The sequence below is a fragment of the Tachypleus tridentatus genome, chromosome 3 (assembly GCF_004210375.1).
Source record: "Tachypleus tridentatus isolate NWPU-2018 chromosome 3, ASM421037v1, whole genome shotgun sequence".
NCBI classification, from domain to species: domain Eukaryota; kingdom Metazoa; phylum Arthropoda; class Merostomata; order Xiphosura; family Limulidae; genus Tachypleus; species Tachypleus tridentatus.
In genome coordinates, this window is record NC_134827.1 from 74,220,522 (window position 1) to 74,238,174 (window position 17,653).

Sequence of the window (17,653 nt, forward strand, 5' to 3'; positions counted from 1 at the left end):
CATGATATATTTGTTTATGAGATAATGAGATATTACTATTCATTAAATAATCCGGTATCTTTCAGTAATGTATCAGATTCTGAGCAGTAAATGGTATTACAACACTCGCCGATAAACTAGGCAGCAGTGACAAAGATTTTATGTTTAATTCTAAACGTGCGCAAATAGCCCTCGTGTAACTTTGCGCGAAATTAAAACAAAGTTCTGAACTTGTACGTGCATCTCGAAAATCACTCTTGTAATTAAACTGTGACGTTACCGGGAAAAAGCTAATTTGCCGTATAATAATTTGAGTATAATATATTCTTTTTTAACGTTCCAAGGACATCAACTATAGAACGTTATAATAAATGTTAGTATTTTCCTTTTATAATCAAACCTTAGATTTTTTATTCATTGGCTTTGCCTGGGCCCTGAGGCAGTCTTCCACCAATAATTGTGCCACTCCAAATAAGACAGCCAAGGTATAGCCTCGCTTTCGCTCTCAATTTCCGTTTGGCATTATGTGGAAAAACAAAATACTGCCAGTGGGACAGACAACTACTATCCTACACTGACATCAATTGAATTCTCTGCAAACAGAAATGTTCCCGAGCGGAGACCAGTCAAGTGAGGTCTTCAATTCTTACTACATCCAAAGTTGCACGGGTCAACAACTGTTTTGCAAGTACTGGCCGACAAAAGGAGACCCGAGGTAAGGTTTATATCCCTAGAGTTATCAGGCGACTTTGACACATTGTTCTCTTACATATAAAAAATCAAGAATTTGCAGTTCTTGATGTGTTTTATGTTTTGTTTGTTTTCATTTTCAAAGTATATATTTCTTATGTAAATAAATATGAACCTTATAGAAACGTTAATTAAGAATTAACCTTTGTTTCAAAATACAGCTGCATAGCTAGAGAGTTTCAGTAGATAACAGTATAGTTTTATTAGGTACGCTGTAAACATAATTTAGATAACTCTAGTGGTTGTAGAGTTTCATTAGATACAGTGTAAACGTAACTTATATAACTCTAGTGGTTGTAGAATTTCATTAGGTACAGAGTAAACGTAAATTAAATAAATCTAGTGATTGTAGAGTTTCATTAGGTACAGTGCACACGTAATTTAAATAACTCTAGTAGTTGTAAAATTTCATTAGGTACAGAGTAAACGTAATTTAAAGAACTCTAGTGTATGTAGAATTTCATTAGGTACAGAGTAAACGTAATTTAAAGAACTCTAGCGGTTGTAGAGTTTCATTAAGTACAGAGTAAATCTAACTTAGATAACTCTAGTCGTCGTAGAGTTTCATTAGATACAGTGTAAACGTAGTTTAGATAACTCTAGTGATTGTAGAGTTTCATTAGGTACAGAGTAAACTTAACTTAGATAACTCTAGTGATTGTAGAGTTTCATTAGGTACAGTGTAAACGTAATTTAGATAACTACTGGTTGTAGAGTTTCATTAGGTACGGTGCAAACGTAATTTAAATAACTCTAGTAGTTGTAGAGTTTCATTAGGTACAGTGTAAACGTAACTTATATATCTGGTGGTTGTAGAATTTCATTATGTACAGAGTAAACGTAATTTAAAGAACTCTAGTGGTTGTAGAGTTTCATACACTGGAAATGTAGTTTAAGTAAAGCTATTGGATCAAAGAAACTTGAAAATACAAATTACGTTTATAGTTTTCAGTGGCTCGTTTACTTAATGTCACATTTTTCTTCATTTTCCAGAGCTCTGGTGTTTCTGTCCCATGGGTTTACTGAACATTGTTCTGTGTACGAAGACTTGGCTCAAGCTCTTTCTAAATCTGGAATTTTAAGTTTCGGGCATGACCACGGTATGTATTTTGTTTCCATGTATAGTGCGGCCCCGATATCCTGCACTGTTGTTATTTAGTTATTTTACAGATACTGTACAGAACAAGGATGATGTAGTGGAGTTCATCTTGATGCACGGGCCTCCAGAGAATTTCACCATGACTTTTTTCAGAGTGGGATAGAATAATTTACTCTGTTGGATTTAGTAGACGATCTGCTATGATCCAGATCCTTGTGTAGAAGGTTACAACAGCACTACATAAAAAAGTAAAGTGTATCATTAAACGTATTTTGAGCTCAAAGAAATCCAGGTTGGGAATGATGAAGACGTTTGGCCATGGAGTGAATTTCATTTGTTAAAGAAGGCGATGTAGCTAACCTTTCAAAATATAGATCCTGAATGCATTCTAAGAAGAAAGTCCTAGACTAATTCTGGTGTTTAACAATGTAAAGAAAATGGATGAAAGTTACCTCTGATCAGTTTAATTTAAATCACACCAAAATAGTTGTTTCTCATGAAAGTTGACGATTTGGAATATCGTCTTGACCACTAATACCTCTGTCGTATCTAAGCCAGCCTGATGAGTGCTGGTATTAGGTAAAAGACTTCGTCGGAACTGGATATAGCAAAATGGCATGGTGGACATTTTATTATAATCTTCTTTGCTTACACTCATAAATTCTTTTGAATGTTAAAATGAACTTGTGATCGAATATTTTCAAAACGAGCGATTTTTTTTTGTTTTTTAACGATAACGCTTTATTTTATTTCAATATATTAGTCAACATAAAAACGAATCCACCACAAGTATTTAACAAATTAGGACTAGCCAGCCACAAGGAATACGATTCTCCAAATCTAAGATGTAGCATAACGCACTCTATAGCAAAAGCATTTAATTGTATTTTTTCTTTGATGAAAATGCTGATAAGAGCACTCACACTATCACCCGTTTAGGTAGAGTGATTAGTGAATGATTGAAACATTCGTTTACTGTTTTCCTGACGGAATAAGTGCTATCCTGCTAGGTACGCGAGAAAAATATGTGTGAGTGGATGATATTTTTAGAAATTGAATGGATGCTGAAGAAATGTTGAATATCCATTACGTTTCTCAAACCGAAATCTCCTCATTTTTTTTTTCGGTAGTATTCCTGAGCTTGTGTATTCACGAAACTAAGTCACAAGTTCTGAACATACAAATTTCGACTGTGTATTGGTATCTGTTGAAAATCTCAAATTGTGTGGACGATGCTGCAGGAGTAGCTCCTAGTTTTAAATGTCTATAGTAGCTTTAATGTTGACCATCCCACTTTGCGGACGATCAACAGTAAGTTTATGGACTTAAAGTGCTAAAATTCGAGGTTTTGTTCCCTCGATAGACAGAAAACAGACGTTTTATAACTTTACACAAAGGTAATAACAATGGCATTCCGTCATCCCATCCACCCTGTAGGATGTTGTAAGAATGGTCACTGTTTCGAACCGTACAATGGAACTCTGAAGTTTCTCTTTTACTTGCCACAAATAAAATGTTATAAATAAGCAATATATATAACAGCAATGTGTAAGCATATATTTATAGGTATGTATTTCTCATTTTCATTATATTTCTTTTTGTTAGCACTAAAAAAATGTCAATGTTATCACTTAAATTTCGTGTTTTTTTACCCCTTTTTTTTTTAGTGGGTCATGGTCGAAGTGAAGGTGCTCGCACTCTGGTGGGCAGTATTGACAATTGCGTTGAAGATGTATTTCATCACATATATATAATGAAAAAGAAATATCCTGGACTCCCAGTGTTCATAGTCGGAAACTCAATGGTAGGAAGGAAGTGTACGCCTAATAAAAATTGTTGGACTCAATAAACAGATATCATTTTATTAATAGTAAATACGATACCAATGACATGATGATGTGCTATTTAATAATAATAATGTTGTACTATTTGTTGTTTTTGTAACACCAGATTACTCGGATATTAGAGAAAATATCCTACGTGCATTCCTGTAAAGTATTTGTTTCTTTTTCATTCATATCATAGGGCGCAACAATCGGGATATTTGCTTCTCTGAAGAAACCAGAAGAATTCAGAGGTTTTGTAGCTATGGCAACAAGTATCCCTAGAAATTACGGAGAAGCAACGAGATTTAAAACTTTTATGGTAATGAAGATTTAGAAGTATGGAGACTTTAGCAGTGCGACATCTAGTGGTTGCTATCTTAACGACATATTACGCAACACATTAATTAGGGACAATTAAGATTTAAGCTTAGCTATCTGTAATACGGATCTGCTTATCAGAAGGAAATGAATGGGTCAAAAGGAGCTGCTGCCTATTCTGCGACTGCTCGTAATCGACTATCATTATTGATTGTTAGAGGCATGTCGCGGCTTGAACCTTGGATCATTCGGTACCAGTCATTAAGATACACTCAACACTTTCATGAGTCAGTGACGGTCTAAGCATCTTAAACAAGTGTTTGTTCATGAATGATCAAAACTCAGGACTTTGTACCGTCAGTGAGTTTTATGTACATTTAAAGAATTTCTCTCGCTCCTTTCAGAAAAGACCTTTAGCAACAAATACACGTAGTTTGATCCTTCTTAACACTCCTACGAAAAGTGGGGCCTAATAGGCCCCAAAGCAACTTGAAAGGTTATTAATATTAGTTTGAAAGGTTATTAATATTTCATTAAATGAAATGGCAATTTCATTTAAATACAGAATTATTAGCCTAATATTAATAACCTTTCAAGTTGCTCTGGGGCCTATTAGGCCCCACTTTTCGTAGGAGTGTCAAATGAAAAGTTTTGTATTTGTAAATAAATAGTACTCCTCCTGATGGATTCTTCAAGATCTCAGAACCATGTCAAACTAGAAAGTAATCAGTTAGTTTAAAAACTTAGTTATTACTTGAAAATTATATTAACAGAAACTCAGTGAGTTTATTGTATTTAAATATATTTGCAAATATTATTAGTCGAAAATAGTTGAAAAGGTTCTGGTTTTATTTATACTCATAAAATGTTAAAACTGACTGTTCAGCGTCAAGCTCGTATATAGTAGACAAATATACGCTGTCATTTATCAAACCCTTTGAAAAATTACCCATTTGCATATCTTAAATCTTTACGTTTCTTTCGTTTGTACAGTTGTTGTTTGTCATTTTGTGTGCTTCTTAATTTAAACGTTTAAAGGAGATTAGCTAGGATGAATTAAATCCATGAAATTACAGTAAAGTAATTGTCGAAAATAAGTTGTAACCAGTTTTTCTCCAGGACATTTGCTGTAATCGCGAAAAGATATAGTCAATTGATTCGCAGTCATGACAAAGTCTCACAACTGTTTTAGAAAGTTTTTTATCGCATAAGGACAACTTAAGTTCAAACAAAGTTAGCCACCCAGACGAGAAACTTTAATACAACATAGTTAAATCAAGTACAAATTGTTTTTTATTGTAGTATATATAACTTCCTATATCAATTTCTGTCTGGGATATTTACGTCTTTTGTTTTTTTTTATTCTAACAGCAACAACTTTTCAGATGGTTAGGCTGGCTTATTCCAAGTATGCCTCTCGGATGGATAAAATATGATCTGGTCATTCGGACGGAAGAAGGCAAACAGAAAGTCTTAGAAGATCCTCATATGTACAAAGGACTGTGGGTAAAAGCAGGTTGGGTTAAAACGATGTTGGATACTGCTCCGGTAAGTGTGGACTTAGTCTGTATACGATTACACCAAAATCGCTGTTATTATCTTCATTACATTACAGTGAAACTATTTAATATTTAACTGTTTCACAGACATGAACGAGGAAACTAATGAAAATTAACACTTTCGTTACTATAGACACACGTATTACGGTGAAACTGGTGACATTTAATTATTTCATTACTATGGACACGTGTGTTACGATGAAACACAGGTGACATTTACTCTTTCATTACCACGGACACATGTGTTACGGTGAAACTGAAGACATTTAACTATTTCGTTACTATGGACACGTGTGCTACGATGAAACACAGGTGACATTTACTCTTTCGTTACCACGACACATGTGTTACGGTGAAACTGAAGACATTTAACTCTTTCGTTACCATGGATACACACATGTTACGGCGAAACTAAGTGACACTGTCGTGTGTAAACGTGTCCCCATCACAAACACGAACGTTTGTAAATTTCTTCCATCATAAAGTAACACAGTGGTATGTCTGAAGAGTTATAACGCTAGAAACCAGATTCAAAGTGCTTGGTGAGCAGAGCACAAATAGCCCATTGAGTTTAATAACAACCAACAAACCAGCATGAAAAAAGGCTAACACCTAAAAGTGTCAAATTTGAAACAAACAAAATCATATTCAAAAATCTAGATTTTCTTGTCTTTTATTATGTATAAAATTATTCATTTATTATAAGTAGCAATGAAAGAGGTTAGTTTAATATTACAATAATATTTTCAAGAAAATACAAAACGTTACAACAGAATAAATATCCAGTTTTTTGATCAAGTTATTTTCAAAATAATCAGCTATAAGAACCACAACAAAGTACAAAGTAATATGTATTAATATATATTTATTTGTTCCAACAATTATTATATTTATTTTGATTATTTGTCAAACTCACAGTTTGACACCTAAGAAGAAAGGTCCACCTTTCGAAAGCGCGTGGTTTATCAGGTTTTTATTTCAAAATAGAACAAATTTGTCATCATTCTCTTTTAGTTTCATTTGCTAAATAGTTCTGATATTATTTACACTGTTCAGAAACTACAAACTGAACCACTAAACGATATTGTTGAGTAATGACTACTTTATTTTACTCCAATAGAAACTACAAACTGATCCAGTAAACGTTATTCTTGAGTAATGACTACTTTTTACTGCAATCAACATTACAAACTGATCCACTAAACGTTATTGTTGAGTAACAACTGCTTTATTTTACTACAATAGAAACTATAAACTGATTTACTAAACGTTATTGTTCAGTAACGACTATTTTATTTTATTACAACAAAAACTACAATCTGATCTACTAAGCGTTATTAATGAGTAATGGCTACTTTATTTAACAACAATAAAAATTACAAACTGGTGTACTAAACGTTATCCTTGAGTAACGAATACTTTATTTTACTACAATAGAAACTACAAACTGATCCACTACACGTTATTGTCGAGTAACGACTGCTTTATTTTACTACAATAGAAACTACAAACTGATCCAGTAAACTTTACTGTTGAGTAATGACTACTTTATTTTACTACAGTAAAACTACAAACTGATCTACTAAACGTTATTGTTGAGTGATGACTGCTTTTTTATTACAATAGAAACTACAAACTGATCTACTAAACGTTACGGCTGAGTAACGACTTTTTATTTTACTACAATAGAAATACAAACTGTTCTATGAAATGTTATTGTTGAGTAATAAGTACTTTCTTTTATTAAAATAGAAACTACAAACTGAGTTGGTAAACTTAACTGTTCCGTTGTTGATTATTCATGGTGGTCAGGACAAGATATGTAACATATCAGGTGCTAAGAAGTTTTTCGAAACTTCAAGTAGCAAAGACAAGACATTAAAGGTATGGCGGATTTTTTTCAAATTAAGTTGTGGCTGCAAAATATGTTTGCAGAAGTTTTGACAATATATTAAAAATATGCATAAAAATATATATAAATATATAAAATATGTATAAAAATATATATAAATATATAAAATATGCATAAAAATATATATAAATATATAAAATATGTATAAAAAGTATATGAAAACATACATAAAAATGTATAAAATATATATAATATATAAATATATATGAAGCATATATAAAAATGTATGAAAAATACATAAAAATATATATATCATATATAGAAAATATAAATAAAAATATGTATAAAATATATATAAAAATATATATGAAACAAATAAAAAATATGTAAAAAATATATATAAAAAATCGTGTTGAGAAACTATTTAGAACCAGCGATGATGGAACCACATTTTTCCTCTCTGAGTTTTGGGGGTTGTGGTTTAGTTTGAATGCAATTTATCTCATTTTTAAAGCATTCATACGGGGTTTAAAGAATCGACTTTTTCTAGTATGTTTTTGATTATTTATTGAAAAGTATTAATATATTGAATATAGTAGATATATATTAACGCAAATACTTTATTTCCTAATATTTTCCATAACTTGAATTCTGGTTCTAGTTGACTTAAAATTCTGATAAAATCATTCTTTGTTGTCACATTATGAATAAGATAAAGTATGAATGATTTTATCACACAGTTTAAAGTCACGACTAGTATAATTCACAAAATTAATAATTTGTAAATAAGATTCTAGGTGGTTCAAACAGCTTTGGCATTTTTAAATAGATTATTTAGGTTAGTATTCATGATGAAACTTTGTAGAATGAACGGCAACTGCCTGTTGTGAAGACACAAGCTTAGTTGTTCTTTGATACATTATTTAGGTTAGTATTCATGATGAAACTTTGTAGAATGGATTGGCAACTGCCTATTTTGGAGACACAAGCTTAGTTGTTCTTTTTCAAAGGTATAAAACCTGAGATATTATTTACATTAACTCAGTACCTTATTGAAGTCCATAAACTAACCTACTTCAAATGTTTCTTGTTGTTTTTTTGTAATTTAATGTAACCCTAGACCTTTTATAGATTCACTAATATTCCCTTACTTACAAACCTGAACCTTTTTCATGATTTATGGTTTTACGTTTTTAATGATGTTTCACCATGGCTTCTTAATAACTTCTTTGTTTATGAGGTTGAGCAATAATTTTAGTTTTATTTTAACATAATTTAAGGCCTGCTTAAAAAACGTGTTTGCGCTTATTAATTTTCAGTCTACTGTCTTAGTTATGGATTCATGATGGAAAAATAGAGGTTTAATAAAAGATGAAGACAAATAAAAAAAAAACATTTTATTTACAAGGTTCAAACGTTTCGGGATAACTTATTTCATATTCAGCGAAATATGAATATTGTGTAACAAAGATGGTTACTAGGAAAATTATAATATGATAACATAATTATTAGTTTATTGAGTTATTAAGAAAAGGCGTAAAATGGATGGATAAAGCAATGTTTATATATGTATTACAAGCAGCTGAGTAAAGTGTGAAAATGTAGAACAGTTTTGTCTAAGGAGTTTTCTGAATTATTAATGGTCAGACAGTCTATAGCTATAAGTAGACTTTCTTTAATGTAGAGTTCGAGGTCTGAAGATCCTGTGGTGATGATAGAGAAATCGTTAAATGAGATATCGTGGCCTGTGGTTTCAAAGTGTGACTGAATGGATGAGTGGCTAGGTTTAAGTCGTGGATAGTTGGTTCTATTAGATACTCCTAAATGTTCACTGACACATGAACACAGATATTTATGTACTTGAACTTTGTACGGAAATATGTGTTTAATGTGGAGGCTAGGTCTGTATATTATTACCAGCTGCATTTAAGGATAGAAGGTTTTTATTATGGAAGAGAGTTGTTTTTTAATTGGTCGGAATCGCGAACCCAAAAAAGGAAGGGAGAAAATGAGGGGAAATATAGGTATGAATGTGTACGTTGACTGGTAGTTGGAATTTGTTGTTTAGGAAATTTCGTGTAATATACGTTAGAAAATCAATCTGATAGCTATTATTTAACATGTGTAATTTCTTTGTGTAAAACAAAATAATTAGAACAGAGATTTAAAATTTTATGTAACAATGTTATAACCAGATTGCGTTGGGAATAAAACTATTGAAATTGGTGTAGAAGCTAATAAAAGTTATTTTATGGTACACAGAGGTAGAAAAATATTCTCTCTCTTTGGTAATCCTGTAATTCATCTTGGAACGGTAAAGAATCATTTCATTCGCTCTCAGGTAATGAATTTGATATTAGGTGTTGGGAATTAAGGTGAAAAAGGAACTTGGAAACGTAGATGGGTAGCCGACACAGCAAGAAGGTATCATCAGAACACTGTTTGTTTCGCTGGAGTAAATTATTCCTGAGGAGGAAAGAAGGGATGATGTAATCAGAGACGAAAAGTTCATAGTTCTTATTTCTGTTGCCAGGTGGCGAGTTGCGAGGTTGCCATTATAGGCAGCCATGTTGTCATAGTGTTGAAATTATAGTTCGGTATCAGACAGACAGATATGATGTTATAGTGATGAATTTAGAGTTCGATACCAGACAGATAACCATAATGAATGATTACGTTACAAAGTATAGAACTTATTTCTAGACCGCTATAATAAGGGGGCCATGAATGATACAATACATGCCTCATCATACTGATAGTTCATCACTATTTAAACTGTTCTTATAATGGATGTTTAACTCTAATTAATCAAATCATTTGTAATTAATTCGTCCTTAAAAGGACTCTTAATGCAAATTAATTAGTTAATCGTAAAAAAAGGACAGTTAATGCTAATTTATTAGTTAATTAAATCATCCTACCACGAAGTAGAGAACACGTTTCTAGGTGGTCATGACTGATAAAATACGTACCTAATGTCGCGTACTCTGATGAAAAAACGGGGAACTATTGACGTCACTCATCTACATCCTTTCGACACGATAGTGCCAATTTTACTACTTTTGTAAATAAAATGTTTTATGTTTCATCGATTGACTTCATATTCATTATTTCTCCATCAGTTTATTTATAATTTCAAAAATAAAATACGTTTCATTCGGCCTAAATAAACATTCTTAAATAACTTACTATTTACAGTACTTATTGTTTCTGTGATAAATGATTTTATCACGTATGTTACGTTGAAGGGATTTCTTGTGTATTCTGTATCAAAGTTGTTGTTTTTAATTGATGCACTGTGAAAGGATAGTGTGACGTGATTATTGAAATATTTTATGAAAGAATTATATTGTCTGTTTCATGTATAAGTATTTTTATTATAATTATAAACGAATGTTATATCACATTTTGCGAACATATGTTGGTAAGTTTTAGTGAGTTTAAATGTAAGAATAAAGTCGACTTGAAGAAAATCATGAAGTAAGAACAGAACGATAAGTGTCACTTATGAAATACTAAATACTTATTCTATTAATTAGTTTATTTTTTTTATTTTTTCCACCTTTAGTTACACAATGCTAGCAAAGAATGTTTTAAAAAATTCCTTTCACTTTAGCTTATCGTTCTTACCTGTCATTCCTCAAGAAAAGTACTTTTGTTTTCTTGTGGAAAAGATAGCTATAGAGCTACTTATTGTATCTTTGCCACTGGCTGTCAAGTGACCTCTAGAGATTTCATTAGGAAATGACTAGTCACGTGTGTAGCTCTGGTTGATTTGGGTAAGTCTGAAATTAATGACTAAAGTAGCTAATATGAGAACCAAACCGTCTCGAACAAGCTTTCTGGAGAGTTAATCTGATACATGAACTTTAGAGATAGAGCTTGGACCTTTAAATCCTCGAATTAATATTAACTTTCTACTAAAGGTAACCTTCAGTTAGGTCCACTTAATTATACATATTAACTGTTTGTTTTAAATACAAACTGTTTTTTGTAAGAGTACGTTTGTGTTCAGTCTCTACTTCAGTAGTCAGAGAACCTAGAATTATGTCACAGTAATTAGCCTTACGAATCTTCTGTTATTAAATAGATCCATAACCGTCTCGTCGCTCTGATTATATTGAAAATACCAAACTTCATTAGTTATGAAACATACGACAGATATTTTTGCTACATAATTCCCACTTTCAATATACTTTAGTATTTTTGTTTCAGTATTTCTAACAAAAGCTCCCTGATGAGTCATTGAGCAGTTTATTGGATTACAGAGTCCTATTTCCCGCGGCTTAAATAAGTAGATGGCCAATCGTGTTGCTTTGCACTAAAAAAAACAACAGGAACAAATAAAAAACAGTTTTAGACAGATGTATGCGCGTATGTGCGTACTAGTTAGATGCAGTTAGTGTGTGTGTTTTCTTACAACAAAATCACATCGCGCTATCTGCTTAGCCTACCCAGAGAAATCGCACCCCTGATTTCAGCGTTGTTAATCCGTAGACTAACCACTGTACCAACGGGGGACAGATGCAGTTAGAATGGAGTCAAATATATGTAGTAAGAATTTTTAAACATTACTTTTAATTGTACGTAACACATATTATCTGTTCATGTATCCTTTTTGTACAAAAAAAATCAATAAATCCTATTCTGATATAATAAAAAAAATTAACTTTTTAAAAGTCGGCTAAAAGCAAAGTGCTAATTTACAAACTTGCGCCAGTTTCCTTGAATATCACCCTATAGTATCGAAACCAGAAGCTTTGGTTAACTATCATTCTAGGTGACCCTTCCCCTCAGAAAACAACAACAAAACAAAGTGGTGTCATTTGGATAACTAATTAACTTTAGTCTCACCTTCTTGTAGATATATGTTCTTTAGATTCATATACCGTGTTACTCCAAACTTAAGACGCACCTTTTTTTCACATTTTCTTGCAAGAAAAGTACAAAGTAATTTTTTGGCCCAAGAAAAGGAAGACATTTTGAAACTGATGCTGCCATTTTAACATATTTCAAAAAGTTATAAAATAAAGGACAGACTGTAAGGAGAGAAAATGTTAAAACCTAAAGAATGTGCAGGAAACAGTAGTATTTCTTTCAAGGCTATTCGTGGTTCGTGTGAGAAATTTATGAAAAGAGAAGGTTTATCATTACGGCGAAGAACAACAATTAGTCAAAAATTGCTGTCAGATTTTGAAAATGCGACAGGTGGAATACATTGCTAACATCTTTCATTCGTTAATAAACTTTTAAAACATATTTACTCCTTTCTAATTATCATCAAAATTTTTATTTCATGAAAATCCCTTTTTAAAAGTGGGATGCGTCTTACATTCGGTAAGAAGGTTTATCATTACGGCGAAGAACAACAATTAGTCAAAAATTGCTGTCAGATTTTGAAAATGCGACAGGTGGAATACATTGCTAACATCTTTCATTCGTTAATAAACTTTTAAAACATATTTACTCCTTTCTAATTATCATCAAAATTTTTATTTCATGAAAATCCCTTTTTAAAAGTGGGATGCGTCTTACATTCGGACACAGTACACCAAATCTTAAACTCTTAAAGCTATTTGACTGGTAAATGTGGTCACGTGGTTCATGAAGTACGGTATGTTTGTGTGTTGTTAAGTGAAGGTCTTGAATTTGGTAAATCTCTGAAAGGCAGTTGAAGACGATACACAGTAAGCTTTAACTGGTAGACATTTCAAACAATTAACACGAAGAAAACATAAAAAATAGTAATGTATTTTTAACTGTAACGCTGAATAACCAGAGAATAAAATCGTGACTTATTGTTTTTGGGAAGCCCGGCATGACTAAGTGGGTAGGCCGCTAGGGCGTCGACTCGTAATCACACCAAACATGCTCGGCCTTTCAACGGTGGGGACGTTATAATTTTACATTCACTATCTGTTGGTAAAAGAGTAGTCCAAGAGTTGGCGGTGGGTGGTGATGATTAGCTGCCTTCCTGTCTTACACAGCTAAATTAGGGACGGCTAATGCAGATAGCCTTCGTGTAGCTTCGCGGGAAATTCAAAAACAAACAAACAATTGTTTTAGGGTTAAGAGTTTGTCAAATTAGTGTATTTTTCGAATTCTGTTTCGATTACTGTTTGTAGTTGCATTTATCCCAACGTTAACGTATAACAGGTTTTATACGTCGTACATAGTTGGCTACAGAAAATTGTTGTGCTGAATTTTTGAATATTTCAGTAATATAATGTTTATCATCAAGGTATAACTGAAACAGTAAATCCTCTAAATCAGTGTGTGAGTTTGATCTGCTCAAAAGTAATCCTTTTGAAGGTGTGATGGGTACTAATAATAGAGGGGTAACGGTTTGTTTGTTCTGTGAAATAGTTTTCATCTGAATATAACGTTATGTATGTACATACATCGTATGAACTATTTCACACAAAATACAAAAAACAGCTTTGTGTGCCCCCTGAAACTTGAAATATAAATCATGATTAGATTTAGCCTTATGGCCTAAAGAAAGGTAAGTTTGTTTGATTTTTGAATTTCGAGCAAAGCTACACGAGAGCTATCTGCACTAGCCAACACTAATTTAGCAGTGTAAGACTAAAGGGAAGGTAGATAGTCACACCACCAACTCTTTGGCTACTCTTTTATTAACGAATAATAAGATTGGCCATAACATTGTAATGCTCCCACTGCTGGGCCCAGAAAGGTAAGAAACGATGATAGAAATTAACTATCATGATATAATATAACTGATATGATTATGTTAATATACAATAAATATTTGTTTTCTAAACTGTTTACTAAATAAAAAAACGACTAACATATTAATGTTCGTCTTCATCAGGGAAGAATTGCTTATAACGCTAGGTAATTAGTGGGGGTCTAAGCCTTTTTCCGCCCCAATCAAAGTACGAAAATGTTGATTTTTGTGCCCTAAATGCAGATAAATAAATTGGACTTAACAATAGTGTCTGCTATTTTAGACGACAAATCGTGTAAATTTATTACTATGAGCACAAAAAGTGCATTTACTTTAATTTGAAGTTTGAAATTAAAATTTGTAAAATTTAACGAGACAGTTCCGTAATAAAAAAGTAAACAAAAACGATGTCATAAAACAAAAATTTAAGAATTTTACATTTCATTCAGCCAAAGAAAGTCAGCTTTTGTGTATTCAGAAACAAGTTTTTACTGTTTCAAAGATAGATAATTCTTCATTTTCCTAAAACTTTTGACTTGTAATTTATATTTGATTTGTTCCTGTATCGTTTGTCATTCTTTCTCTACCTCCGATACAACTGTTTCCCTTCTATATTCAGCACAAGATGGCCTCTGATACTGGTTGTTTTTTTAATTTCTTGCGAAGCTATACGAGGAGGGTTTTCTACGCTAGCCGTCCCTAATTTAGCAGTGTAAGACTAGAGGGAAAGCAGCTTGTCATCACCACCCACCTTGGACTACTCTTTCATCAACCGATGGTGGGACTGACACTATAACGCCCCCATGGCTGAAAGGGCGAACATGTTTGGTGCAAAGGGAGATTCGAACCCACGACCCTTGGATTACGAGTCGAGTGCCTTAACCACATGACCATGCCGAGCCACCTCTGAAACTCATAAATGGACTAATAAGAGTCGTTGAGACATTACTTTCTATGTTAATCTGAAGTGTACGCAACAAGGAGAAACTTACATCTACATCTATCACACTTATTTCTATAGCCAGCGATAATCACTACTTTAATATTAATAACACTTCAGATTTTGTTAAATATGTTTATTTTCATTGTTTTTATTTTGTACTCGTTCTCTCTTGTGTTTCGTCTTTTATTTCTTGTTTCACTGATTTTTTTCAAGCTCTATTTTCATCGTTTCTGCTATTACTATTTCTTGCAGCTCTACATTTTGAAACCCAAGGCTCACCGACCAAAGCTAGCTATAAAGCTAACATAACAAGAAATGTATTTCAATTTAGTTAGTACTGTAACAACACCGTTTTTATCCATTCGTCAAAAAATTTCACAAAACTCAAGTTTCGCATTGTTTCTGATTTATGTTCCTTTCTCTAACTCTTGTTGTAATATTTTATTTTAGATTTTCCCAGATTCATATCACTGGCTTCTTCTCGAACCAGATGGTATTCCTGAGCAGATAATAGATGAAACTGTAAATTGGATATCAAACAGGGTACAGTAACAATAGTAAAAATAGTAGCTAAATCAACTATATTGTAGTGGAAACATTGCGAAGGTTGATGGATGAAACTTGTGAACATTTGGATGTTATATATGATATTTATATGAAAACTCTATTGAAACATAGTAATATTCCACCATTACTTTTTTATATATGTAATATAACATAATATAATATAATCTCGTATTTCAACCGACAGAACATCTTCCTAACGATTAAGTCCAGTTGAAATACAGTTTTTACAACACATATAGTTATCATAACTTTATTTGGATAACAGCTGTTTAGCTTGGTGTTTAATTATATCTATAATTCAATTATGTCTTTCTTTAAGATGAATTATCAACAGACAGCCAAAGTTTTACTCTAAATAAGATTTAGAACATAACAGTATAGCTAAATTTCACAATCTACATTAAAAAAACACGTTAGATCCAAAATAACCTATTTTAAATTTAGTATATTTCAAAATTTGCGACAGTAAAGAATGCGGTGAACAAAACCTGTAGTTAAGTTTAAAGTAGGATAGTAAGGACAAACAAAGTAAGATTAGAGTTATATCTTAATACTTGCTTATTACCAGGAAGTGTCCAGTTTGATTTACTGCAGGATAAGTAAATAAAAAGACGCAGAATTATTTAGATTACAATATAAGAACACAAAGACACGTATGTTCTATGACGTAACAAACACTATGCGTTATTGTTCTCTAATCAGAATGTTTTTGATTCTATAATGAATTTATACAATCAAAATTTCATTTATACTTTTTCGTATTTTAAAATTATAATATAATTTTATTTTATATTTCCGTTGTTTTATGATACCTATAGTCCATTCCGACCAGCCTCAAGATATTAAAATCGAAATACTAAAAGAAAAAGGCACGAGTTGATTGGTTTGAAGATCCAGCTATCATCGAGATCCTGTCCCCTGGTGGGATAGCTGTAAGTTTAAGGATTTACAATATGAAAATCAAGGGTTCAACTCCCTGTCGTGGACATAGTAGATAGCCTAACGTGGCCTTGATAAATCCTTGCATTAAGCTGCTAAGATTATTACGATTTATAAAAAGAATGTTGTTGTATTTATATGTGAATGTTTTAAGATTTAGTTTCGAAATAAAATATTTTTAATACGAGAAAGATTTTGCAAGTAGCTTGATCATTTTAACAACTGTGTTTTTAAAATAGCAAAACGATTAAAAGCTAAAGTAAACATATCCTCTTAACAAGCAATTAATTTTATAAAACATATCACAATATTAATTCGAAATTATTGCAGTTTGTTTGTTTGTATTGAATTTCGTGTAAAACTACACGAGGGCTCTCTGCTCTTGCCATCTCTAATTTAGCAGTGTAAGACTAGAGGGAAAGCAGCTAGTCTTCACCACCCACTACCGACTGCTGGACTACTCTTTTACCAAAGAATAGTGGGATTGACCGTCACTATAACGCCCCCACGGCTGAAAGGGCCATCATGTTTTGTGTGATTGAGATTCGAACCTGCGACTTCCAAGTCGCAAATCGAGCTCCCCTAATCACCTTGTCATAACTGCTACAATCCTGTACATTTCGTCCAACCGATGGGCTAGTGCTAAAATTCTGGATTCGATTCAACGTTATCACATAGTGCAAATGACCCATTCTGTAACATTGTGCTAAAACAGCAACGACCTCTATTTGTCCGTACTCTAAGCTTTAGTTTTGTATTGAAATTTTTATACGAAAAATAGTTTCCAATTATCATCGTTCATTCTGACAGCAGTGGATGTATTTTGAAGACAGCAAAACCATTAATATTTAAATTATGTTGTTGTTGTTTTTCGGGAAAGATATCAGTATATCATGATTCATAAATGAGGCCCCGCTTGTTCTAATAGAATGTTCGCAGATTTTGTCACTTATTTGCAAGTATGAATAAAACATCAGATACCTCGTCTTTATGATGCCAAAATGCGAAGTCTACTGGTTAGTCTACAGATTTACAACGCTAAAATAAGGGGTTCGATTCCCCTCGGTGGACTCAGCAGATAGCCCGATGTGGCTTTCCCATAAGAAAACACACACCCTACTGGTTTGAGT

At 32.5% G+C, this 17,653-nt stretch overlaps 1 protein-coding gene across 4 annotated transcripts; it reads left to right on the forward strand.

The window, feature by feature from the left end:
• Positions 1-429: 429 nt before the first annotated feature.
• Positions 430-16,714, forward strand: LOC143247194 (monoglyceride lipase-like). 4 transcript variants are annotated; one of them, XR_013026429.1, is made up of 8 exons: positions 430-694; positions 1,723-1,829; positions 3,496-3,632; positions 3,854-3,973; positions 5,344-5,520; positions 7,284-7,415; positions 9,068-11,937; positions 16,403-16,714. XR_013026429.1 is itself a non-coding variant. In XM_076494858.1 (8 exons), exons 1-8 carry the CDS (start codon positions 585-587, stop codon positions 16,442-16,444), a joined length of 918 nt encoding a protein of 305 aa, XP_076350973.1. In that variant the 5' UTR covers positions 438-584; the 3' UTR covers positions 16,445-16,714. The 4 variants fall into 4 exon arrangements, 2 of the variants coding, with proteins under 2 accessions (XP_076350974.1, XP_076350973.1); XR_013026430.1 differs by lacking the exons at positions 9,068-11,937; positions 16,403-16,714 and adding exons at positions 8,311-8,393; positions 15,468-15,548 and having other exon boundaries at positions 434-694; XM_076494858.1 differs by lacking the exon at positions 9,068-11,937 and adding an exon at positions 15,468-15,560 and having other exon boundaries at positions 438-694.
• Positions 16,715-17,653: the final 939 nt, after the last annotated feature.